At 41.5% G+C, this 11982-nt stretch overlaps 1 protein-coding gene across 3 annotated transcripts in view; it reads right to left on the bottom strand.

Moving 5' to 3' along the window:
* Positions 1-414: 414 nt before the first annotated feature.
* The window catches only part of LOC128687346 (myb/SANT-like DNA-binding domain-containing protein 3), a 13404-nt gene continuing 1836 nt past the window's right edge, over positions 415-11982 (bottom strand). For all 3 annotated transcript variants that reach the window (XM_053774750.1, XM_053774748.1, XM_053774747.2), the window contains exons 2-3: positions 11016-11502; positions 415-1670 (exon numbers count right to left, since the gene is read on the bottom strand). In XM_053774750.1, coding sequence (XP_053630725.1) covers positions 900-1670; positions 11016-11480 — 1236 coding nt within the window. In that variant the 5' untranslated portion in view covers positions 11481-11502 and the 3' untranslated portion in view covers positions 415-899. The remainder of the gene's footprint in view (positions 1671-11015; positions 11503-11982) is intronic.

Genomic DNA, 11982 nt, shown 5'->3' with positions numbered 1-11982 from the left:
ACTTTTGAACTTTGGCAAAAATCGAACATTTCTGCTACTTTGAGCTCAATTTCAAGGTACTTTTCATTGTGAAACCAATCAAAAGCATCTCAATTTCTGTAATATATCATCCATTCTATAAAATGAGACCAGGAAAACTAGAATACAACCATAAATACCATACGAAAATACAGTGCAAAGTCAGTTTTAAACAAAAAACACGGTCAAAGTTTTTTTTTTCTTATTACGCACCGTGTGCTGCAGGATTTTTTTATACTGTGCACACTGACCCATTCTTTCATATGTAGGCATACCAGCTTTCTCTCACTAAATTTGAAGGCGCTAGAATTTAGGCGTACTAATACGTCAATAACCTTGGTGTGTAAGCCGTACTAGTACATCGGAAACCCTGAAAGGGTTAAATAAAACATGGAATTGGCCTTTGAGAAAAATTAACTTGAATCACTGAATGCCACACAATTCAAAATGTATTTGTAGCGAAAGAAGCTTATTCAGTCACATGTATTAAATTCAGTTTAGTAGTAAATTAAAGTGACTATAAATGTTAATAGCTGTACTGATACAATTATATAATTTATTTATTGTTTATGAAAGATTTTCAACAATACACAATTTAAATAGGTTTTTGCATCTTGAATGTTTTGATACTTTGGCATACTGTTATACTAAATGCATTTTCATCACTGTCAGGTATGGTGCCAGAGTTTCTATACTAGGGGACTTAAGGGTGGGTATCTGGTTGGAAGGGGGAAGCTAGGAAACTTGTATTGAAGGAACATTACTAGTAGCAGTAGTATATTTATTTAGGTGGGCTTTGAGGGACCGAGGGAATTTTCTCAGGAGCCTTAAGACACCCCCCCACCTCCCAAGCTTCCACCACTGTGTAGTTCCCAATCTCTTCACCCATCCTGCCCCTTATCAGCTTCTGCATCAGGAACCAGACAAGGCAAGGAGTCTCCGCCAGATGCACTCTCTTTCAGCATTTGTAGCTTTCCTTTAACTACTTCCTCTTCCAGTGCCAATATTTTCATCCTGGCATTATGCTCCTTGGCTTGTAGCTCACTGTCACGCTTCAGTATGTTCATCCTGTGGCGGTGTTCCTCCTGGGCCAATAACAGGATTTTAGCATGCAAGTCTGGACAACAACACAGGGGTTTCACTTGGGGTCTTGCTTCTCCATATCTTCCCTCGGGTAATCTCTTTCTCCCAACTAATTTTGCCTTCTTTACTATTGGAAATACGTCATTGGATGTATGGTTATCAGATGCCAATGATGAAGATGATGCATTTATTGGACCGACTGTGTGAGGAGAGTTGTGCGAATGGCTGACTGTAGGTTGGCCGGGTGCAGTGCCTGATTCAGGAGCGAATACTGTTTGGTCCTGGAAATGATTTGTCTTAGGTGGAGAACACTTGAATAACATGGGTTGTGCAGTCATAGAACTAGTCTCGCTTAAAGTCTCTGAATTAAGTGTTACTTCAGATGTTTGCCTTGTCTGGGTTGTGTTGCTTGGAAGACTTGAGTGATCATTGTTGGCAGAGTCTGTGAACTGGTCTGAATCTGAAGTTACCTCATCAGAAACCTTTTCAGGAGTGTCTAATTCATCTTGGGGCTCATTCTTAATATCTATTTCTACTGTCAGCCCTTCTTTCATTGACATTTGCATCATCTGAAAAAAATACAATTAAATCACCTAAGCAGTCATAGCAACTTTAGAAAATACGGAGTACAGCACTAAAATAAAGTCCTGAATAACAATACATAAGTGGATATTTCTTTTAATTTAAAAATACTGCAGCACTTTTTTAGAACCCCTATAGTGTCAAAGGAACTATATTCTAATGTACCTTGAGTACACTTGTTGGTGATATGAAAAGAAACACTAATGATGCACAGATCTATGTTTATCCTCAGCATTACACTCCCTGAAGATTTTTTTTTAGTTTTCACACACTAGCCATCTTCCACTGAGGACAAACCATCATTCATTCAATTGCTGTCTTGCCAGATATACAAACATCACACCTGAAATGACCCCCCCCCCCAAACTGAAACATCTCCACCCCTCACTGAAAGTGCAAGCACTATACAGTGGTCCCTCGCTTTTCGTAGTTCCTGGCAATCGTAAATTTCGCCAATCATAGGGGTATTTTTGTATAAACATGGACTCGCTTTTCATAAGTTGACTCGCGAGTCATAATTCGTCCGGGACGCATACACACGGCGTGAGCCGTGGTGGCAGCCAGTCTGGCATTGTTTACCAGTGAGCGAAGGTCCCCTCACGTGCTCCAGTGAAATATTTCATGATATTCCATTTATTTTAGTGCTTGCAGTTAGGAGGCAGTTAGGGTAAGATATAAACAGCTATTGGAGGATAGATGGGCTAATGAGAGCATAGGCAATGGGGTCGAAGAGGTATGGGGTAGGTTTAAAAATGTAGTGTTAGAGTGTTCAGCAGAAGTTTGTGGTTACAGGAAAGTGGGTGCAGGAGGGAAGAGGAGCGATTGGTGGAATGATGATGTAAAGAGAGTAGTAAGGGAGAAAAAGTTAGCATATGAGAAGTTTTTACAAAGTAGAAGTGATGCAAGGAGGGAAGAGTATATGGAGAAAAAGAGAGAGGTTAAGAGAGTGGTGAAGCAATGTAAAAAGAGAGCAAATGAGAGAGTGGGTGAGATGTTATCAACAAATTTTGTTGAAAATAAGAAAAAGTTTTGGAGTGAGATTAACAAGTTAAGAAAGCCTAGAGAACAAATGGATTTGTCAGTTAAAAATAGGAGAGGAGAGTTATTAAATGGAGAGTTAGAGGTATTGGGAAGATGGAGGGAATATTTTGAGGAATTGTTAAATGTTGATGAAGATAGGGAAGCTGTGATTTCGTGTATAGGGCAAGGAGGAATAACATCTTGTAGGAGTGAGGAAGAGCCAGTTGTGAGTGTGGGGGAAGTTCGTGAGGCAGTAGGTAAAATGAAAGGGGGTAAGGCAGCCGGGATTGATGGGATAAAGATAGAAATGTTAAAAGCAGGTGGGGATATAGTTTTGGAGTGGTTGGTGCAATTATTTAATAAATGTATGGAAGAGGGTAAGGTACCTAGTGATTGGCAGAGAGCATGCATAGTTCCTTTGTATAAAGGCAAAGGGGATAAAAGAGAGTGCAAAAATTATAGGGGGATAAGTCTGTTGAGTGTACCTGGTAAAGTGTATGGTAGAGTTATAATTGAAAGAATTAAGAGTAAGACGGAGAATAGGATAGCAGATGAACAAGGAGGCTTTAGGAAAGGTAGGGGGTGTGTGGACCAGGTGTTTACAGTGAAACATATAAGTGAACAGTATTTAGATAAGGCTAAAGAGGTCTTTGTGGCATTTATGGATTTGGAAAAGGCGTATGACAGGGTGGATAGGGGGGCAATGTGGCAGATGTTGCAAGTGTATGGTGTAGGAGGTAGGTTACTGAAAGCAGTGAAGAGTTTTTACGAGGATAGTGAGGCTCAAGTTAGAGTATGTAGGAAAGAGGGAAATTATTTCCCAGTAAAAGTAGGCCTTAGACAAGGATGTGTGATGTCACCGTGGTTGTTTAATATATTTATAGATGGGGTTGTAAGAGAAGTAAATGCGAGGGTCTTGGCAAGAGGCGTGGAGTTAAAAGATAAAGAATCACACACAAAGTGGGAGTTGTCACAGCTGCTCTTTGCTGATGACACTGTGCTTTTGGGAGATTCTGAAGAGAAGCTGCAGAGATTGGTGGATGAATTGGTAGGGTGTGCAAAAGAAGAAAATTAAAGGTGAATACAGGAAAGAGTAAGGTTATGAGGATAACAAAAAGATTAGGTGATGAAAGATTGAATATCAGATTGGAGGGAGAGAGTATGGAGGAGGTGAACGTATTCAGATATTTGGGAGTGGACGTGTCAGCGGATGGGTCTATGAAAGATGAGGTGAATCATAGAATTGATGAGGGAAAAAGAGTGAGTGGTGCACTTAGGAGTCTGTGGAGACAAAGAACTTTGTCCTTAGAGGCAAAGAGGGGAATGTATGAGAGTATAGTTTTACCAACGCTCTTATATGGGTGTGAAGCGTGGGTGATGAATGTTGCAGCGAGGAGAAGGCTGGAGGCAGTGGAGATGTCATGTCTGAGGGCAATGTGTGGTGTGAATATAATGCAGAGAATTCGTAGTTTGGAAGTTAGGAGGAGGTGCGGGATTACCAAAACTGTTGTCCAGACGGCTGAGGAAGGGTTGTTGAGGTGGTTCGGACATGTAGAGAGAATGGAGCGAAACAGAATGACTTCAAGAGTGTATCAGTCTGTAGTGGAAGGAAGGCGGGGTAGGGGTCGGCCTAGGAAGGGTTGGCGGGAGGGGGTAAAGGAGGTTTTGTGTGCGAGGGGCTTGGACTTCCAGCAGGCATGCGTGAGCGTGTTTGATAGGAGTGAATGGAGACAAATGGTTTTTAATACTTGACGTGCTGTTGGAGTGTGAGCAAAGTAACATTTATGAAGGGATTCAGGGAAACCGGCAGGCCGGACTTGAGTCCTGGAGATGGGAAGTACAGTGCCTGCACTCTGAAGGAGGGGTGTTAATGTTGCAGTTTAAAAACTGTAGTGTAAAGCACCCTTCTGGCAAGACAGTGATGGAGTGAATGATGGTGAAAGTTTTTCTTTTTCGGGCCACCCTGCCTTGGTGGGAATCGGCCAGTGTGATAATAAAAAAAAAAAAAAATAAGTACTAAATAAGCTACCATGGCTCCAAAGAAAGCTCTTAGTGCCAAGCCTGTGGTAAAGAAGGTGAGAAATAAGATTGAATTTAAGAAAACCATCATTGAACAATATGAAAGTGGTACAAGTGTGGCCGAACTGGCTAGGATGTATAAGAAACCCTACACAACCTTATGTTCCATAGTGGCCAAGAAAAACGAAATCAAGGACGCTGTTGTTGCAAAGGGGGTAACTATGCTGACAAAAATGAGATCACCAGTACTCGAAGAGGTTGAGAAGTTATTACTGGTGTGGATAAATGAGAAACAATTAGCAGGAGATACTCTTATGACTTCGATTATTTGTGAAAAGGCTAGGCAGTTGCATGACGATTTGGTAAAGAAATTGCCTGAAAATAGTGGTGATGTGAGTGAATTTAAGGCCAGCAAAGGCTGGTTTGAGAGATTTAAGAACCATAGTGGCATACACAGTGTGGTAAGGCATGGTGAGGCTGCCAGTTCGGACCACAAGGCGGCTGAAAAATATGTGCATGAATTCCAGGAGTACATAGAGGCTGAAGGACTGAAACCTGAACAAGTGTTCAATTGTGACGAAACAGGCCTCTTTTGGAAGAAAATGCCAAAGAGGACCTTCATTACACAAGAGGAAAAGGCAATGCCAGGACACAAGCCTATGAAAGACAGGCTGACGCTAATGTTCTGTGCTAATGCTAGTGGGGATTTCAAAGTGAAGCCATTACTAGTGTACCATTCTGAAAATCCCATTGTGTTCAGGAAAAACAATGTTATGAAGAGTAAATTGTGTGTGTTTTGGAAATCTAATAGTAAGGCACGAGTCACGGGGGAAATTTTTGTCGAGTGGTTCAATGAAGTGTTTGGCCCTAGTGTGAAGGAGTATCTCCTGGAAAAGAAATTGGATCTCAAGTGCCTGCTAGTAATGGACAATGCACCTGCTCATCCTCCAAACTTGGATGACCTAATTTTTGAGGAGTTTGGGTTCATCACAGTAAAGTTCTTGCCCCCGAATACCACTCCTCTCCTCCAGCCCATGGATCAGCAGGTCATTGCAAACTTCAAAAAAAACTACACAAAAGCAATGTTTCACAGGTGCTTGACTGTGACCACAGACACTCACTTGGCCCTAAGGGAATTTTGGAGAGAACACTTCAGCATCCTCCATTGCATAACCCTTATAGGTATGGCTTGGGAGGGAGTGTCTACCAGGACTTTGAACTCTGCCTGGAGAAAATTGTGGCCATATTGTGTCGACAAGAGGGATTTTGAAGGGTTTGGGACTGACCATGATGAGCCTGTCTGTTGTAAAATCAATTGTGGCACTGGGGAGTTCCATGGGGTTGGATGTGAGCTTGGAGGATGTGGAAGAATTGGTGGAAGACCACAACGAAGAGCTCACCACTGAGGAGCTGCAAGAGCTTCAGCAGGAAGAGCAACACATCGCAGCTCAGAATCTTGCTGCAGAGGAGGAGGAAGAGAGATGGAAGAAGGTGCCTTCTTCAGAAATTAAAGATTTTTTTACTATGTGGGAGAAACATCACCCTAAAAAGGTTGTTGCAAGCCATGTTGTATTTACATTATTTCTTATGGGGAAAATTGATTCGCAAATCGTAAATTTCGTTTATAGTAGCTCCTCCAGGAATGGATTAATTACGAAAAACGAGGGACCACTGTACCTCCCACTTCCAGGACTGGAGTTCAGCTAACTGGTTTACTTGAATCCATTCACAGATGTTACCCTGCTTATGCTCCAACAGCACATCAAGCCATAAAACCACTTGCCTCCACTCTGATATAACATGCTCACACAAGCCTGCTGGAGGCTCAAGCCTTCAGAACTCGAAACCACCTTTACCCCCTCCCCACAACTAATCCTGCGATGATTTCCCCTACTCTCCCTGCTTCCACTCCAGTTTCATACACCCTTTTGGTCATCCTATTCTTCTCTATCCTCTAAATGCTTAAACCACCTCAGCAACCCCCTCCTCACCCATTTGAATTATATCTTTCGGAATTTCACACCATCTCTTAACTTCTGTGAATGGCAATCACACCACACTTTGCTCTCAAGCATGACATTTCCACTGCCTCCAGTCTCCTTGCTGCAGCATTTAAAGCTGAAGATTATATATTCAATAAAATAATTCAAACAATTACCCCCATCGCAGTATATTAATAACAGCTACAATACAGGGATTATCCACCAGATGACTAAGCAAACAAGTAGAATCTAAAGCAAGATGCTGATAACTGAGAAACTACTTATGGCACTGCTTGACTCGCTGAATTGTATAAGCTTGTATGTGCTTAAACTCTTCAAGGGAGGATGGGGGGAAGGGGCAGAGCTGCCTTGGTGCTCTTAAGGATCTTGTTCCAAGGAGTTGGAACTATCATCTCTGGATCAAACCTAATTAATTCCTATTCTGCAGGCTCTGCATGACCACTGTGAATTTAGTGTTTCCCTATGATTTTCATGTGCTTAAACTCATCCTATGGGCAACAGTAAAAAACTGCAAGTTTCAGTTGCTGCATGATCTGTGAAAGATATCAAATGTATCACATAACCTCCATAACTGCCATCAAGGAAATTGAAAAAAAAAATACTTCTTCTCTTATGCCAAATCTAAAGGCAAAACATCTAGTATTGGGCTCCTGCTTAGGCGAGATAAGACATACACAGATGACAGCAAAGAAATGAGTGAGATACTGAAGTCCCAATACTACTCGGTGTTCAGTGAGCCGTTACCCAGACTAAGGGTCGACAATCTAAAGGAATTCTTTATGAACGAGACCCAAAATTTGATCTCAAAAAAATCTCTATATTATCCAAACACCACAAGACTTTAAAAAGGCAATAAATGACATGCCCATGTACTCTGCCCCAGGCTCAGACTCGTGGAACTCACTGTTCATCAAGAACTGCAAGAAGCCCCTGTCGTGTGCCTTCAGCATTCTATGGAGAGGGAGCATGGACACAGGTCATCCCACACACACTAAAAACAACACAGTCCCACTCTACAAAGGTGTCAGTAAAGCAATTGCAAAGAACGACAGATCGATAGCACTAACATCCCATATAAAAATCTTTGAAAGGGTTCTAAAAGCAAGATCGCCAACCATCTAGATACCCATCAATTACACAACCCAGGTCAATGTGGGTTTAGAGTAGGTCACTCCTGCCTGTCCCAGCTACTGGGCCACTATGACAAGGTCCTGGATGCTAGATGATAAACAAAATGCAGATGTATACACAGACTTTGCAAAAGCCTTCGACAAGTGCGACCATGGTGTAACAGCGCACAAGATGAGTCATAGAGGAATAACAGGAAAAAATGGTAGATAGATCTATAACTTCATAACAAACAGAGCACAAATAGTAATAGTAAACAGTAAAGTCTGAGGCAGCTACGTGAAAAAGCTCTGTTTTGCAAGGCACAGTATTCGCTCCCATCCTGTTCCTCATCCTCATATCTGACAGAGATGTAAGCCATAGCCCCATGTCTTCCTTTGCAAATGACATCTGAATTGCCATGACAGTGTCCTCCATTGAAGACACCACAAGACTCCAAGTGGATATTAACTAAATCTTCAAATGGGCAACTCAAAACAATATGAAGTTCAATGAAGAGAAATTTCAACTACTCAGATATAGAAACCTTGAGGAAATTAAAACTATCAGGGTATACAAAAAATTATAATCATACAAATGTGTGAAAAAGTAATGTGAAGGGCCTGGGAGTGATAATGTCAGAGGATCTCACCTTTAAAGACCACAACAATGTATCTACTGCTTTTGCTAGAAAAATGATAGGATGGAGAATGAGAACCTTCAAAACTAGGGACGCCAAGCCCATGATGATTCTCTTCAAATCTAGGCTGGAATACTGCTGTATACTAACTGCCCCTTTCAAAGCAGGCAAAATTGCTGACCTGGAGAGTGTACAAAGAACTTTCACGGCACACAAGTATGATAAGGCATCTAAATCACTGGGAACAGTTGAAGTCCCTTGATTTGTATTCCCAGGAATGCAGGCAAGAGAGATACATGATAATATACACTTGGAAAATCCTAGAGGGATTAGTACCAAACTTGCACACGAAAATCACTCTCTATGAAAGCAAAAGACTTGGCAGGAGATGCAACATTCCCCCAATGAATACACAGAGAACACAGTAAGTATCAGGAGCCCAAGACTGTTTAACTGCCTCCCAGCATACATAAGGGAAATTACCAATGGAACCCTGGCTGTCTTCAAGAGGGCACTGGACAGGGACTTAAAGTCAGTACCTGACCAGCTGGGCTGTAGTCCGTACGTCAGTTCGCGTGTGGCCAGCAGTAACATCCTGGTTGATCAGACCCATGATCCACCACTAGGCCTGGTCTCAGGCCGGGCTGCGGGGGCGTTGACCCCCTGAAACCCTCTCCAGGTATACCCCTTATATGAGGTCTGTTGTTGTACATCAAAACCTTCGAGAGGAAGAGGGCCTGCAGCTCAACTCCCTTGAGTGACGTGGGAACTAAAACTCTCCTCCAAAGAGCTCAATGAAGGAGCTATAACTCAACACCTTTAAGAGGCACAGAAACCGTATTATTATTATTATAATCAAGGGGGAAGCACTAAACCCGTAGGATTATACAGCGCCTATGGGGGGATGGAAGGCATTCAGGCTTAATTCAGGGAACTGGAGCACAGATCCAACTGGAGAACAGATCCAATTCCCTAGATCAAGAGCCCCTCACCAGCGTCAAGGAGCCTTCCTTGAGGGGACAGAAACCGTAGATCAACACCCTAAAGAGGTCCAAGAGATGAAACCGCTCAGTCAAACATTTAAACTATGAGATCAATCACACACTGAAACTAGGTTGGATTTGTCTGAGGAGTTTTCACTAGTGAATAAAGTAGTAGCATGAAAACAATGAAGGTATCAGGGGAGGAGTTACTCACTGATGTAACATGGAAGCCAACATATTGATCTATATGTAACACACCAGTAACACCCCCCCCCCCACTCGTCATAGATCTAAACTTACTCCCTGTTCAGTACATCCACACTTACTACTGTGCAATCTACATCTACAGGACCTTAAATTCCAATATTAACCTTGACCTAAAACGCTTTCTTGATAGTTGTGACAGAACCCACAGGCATAACACCAGACACAAACATCTCTACGACATTCCCCGTGTCCGACTAAACCTTTACAAAAATTCAATGTATGTCAAAGGCCCTAAAATCTGGAACACCCTACCTGAAAACTCTAGAACTGCAGACACATTCATCACCTTCAAAACTACCATTAGAAAACATCTTAACTCCCTGATACACCCCGTCAACTAACTACACGAATACCACCTGGTGGTTCACACTTAAACTCGCTCACCCATTTGACCATAAACAGAAATATTAATCTCAATCTTAAAATAATGAATCCTAACTAGTCATAAGTTGGCCTGTGATACTCCAATACTGAAACTATGTACTGTGCCAAAACAAAAGCATTCACATTGCTAAACTCACAAACTAGTATTTAGTCACTTAGCCATAATACCAACTTACCTCATAATTTGTAATATTTTAAAATTAAGAATTAAACCAAGTCTGCCCGAAATGCCTAGCCATGCTAGGTGTTCTAGTGGTACACTCTAATTATTTTACTACATGTAAACCACACAATAACCAAATTCTGTAAACTCAGCTTTGTAATCCTTATAGAGAATAAACTTTGAATCTGAATTGAATTGAATAGCAAAAAGTAAGAGCATAATGTTGTAGAGAGAATATGTAAATATTTTTACAGACTAGTTTTCAGAGTCTGTTGTAGATTTTAAATAAAAATTACAGTAATATCACCTAAATTGCTAAATATTAATAAGTATAAAAAATATGGTGTAGACCTGAGCTATAATTCCTAAGTGCTCCAAAGGGCAAGCATAACCCTATTTATTATAAAATTGGCAAACAGGATACAAGTGATTTATATGGATTGATGTGCTGTTGGAGTGTGAGCAAGTTAACATTTATGAAGGGATTCAGGGCAAATCGATTAACCGGACTAGTCCTGGTGGTGAGAATTATAGTGCTTACACAAACGGAGGGGTGATGATGATGTACTACGAAGGCCATCTGAACTGTAATCTCAGCACACTTGCAAAACAGCCATTGAATTAAACAGGGTTGGCATAGTGGCCTGCCAGTTTTAAGAATGATTTGCCATGGGTTTGAACCCCCATCTTCAGTATAAATTCATAGCTCACGCTTTACAGTGTTGTGTGTCTGCACCAAGACTTACCTGCTCAGGATAAACAAAACTAGGGTCAAGGTGGTGGGAAAACTTGAATGGATCATCTTCCAAGGAAGTAGTTACATCCGTAGTCATCATTTTCTCCAGGTGGCGCCGCTGGTGCTGCATCTGTTGGTGCAGAAGACCCAGGAGCATTTCTGATATAGGGTCAGGATCTGGTGGCGGCACTCCTGACGACACTTCTGACAGCCTCACCTCGTACCTCCGTGCCTTCGCTTTCATGTTCTTGTATAATGTCTGGATTTGCTGCCGTGACCGTGGGGTGGATGCATTTGCGTTGAAATGGCGAGTTATTTCATTCCACAGTTCCGATTTTCGTATAATAGTTTGTGCGTCGTTCTCCCTGGTGTCCAGAACGCCCATGCAAGAAGCCAGGGCGCCCAGCAAGAGGGTACGTTCGGTGGAAGAAGCACTGGTACTTCTTCCACCACGAACTAGCATCATTCCGTCCATTTTTTGTGGCCCTCATGAAACACTGGAAAGAAACGTATAGACTTACAGAACTCTCATTAAATACATGGATCAAGTCACCATTATTGTGGAAAATTGCATTCACTTGGATGAATCTCATTACATACATACAAGTAAATGTTAACAAAGATAATTATTATTTATCAATGTTACATAGACAAGTAGGAATTTGGGACACCTAGGTCGCAAAAATGTCCCCCTTCGATACCTACCACTGTCATAACCACAAGTTGATCTGGACCTATTAATTAAATGAAATATACATACACCAGGAATGCTGGTAAATATGTAAATTTGTGGACTGTATATTAAAAATAATAAATGGTTATATATATACACAATTACATAACAGAAGGAAAATATATCTTAATATCACTCACCAACTTGACTGGAGATTAATGTGTATCATACTCAGAAAACCTCACTCTAAATCTATGAAAATAATGCTGGCCAGAATTACACACAAATCTAGAGAGCTTATCTG

Source organism: Cherax quadricarinatus, chromosome 40 (genome assembly GCF_038502225.1).
Source record: "Cherax quadricarinatus isolate ZL_2023a chromosome 40, ASM3850222v1, whole genome shotgun sequence".
NCBI lineage: Eukaryota > Metazoa > Arthropoda > Malacostraca > Decapoda > Parastacidae > Cherax > Cherax quadricarinatus.
The sequence above is the reverse complement of the archived record's forward strand: the minus strand, read 5'-3'. Positions and strand labels throughout refer to the sequence as shown.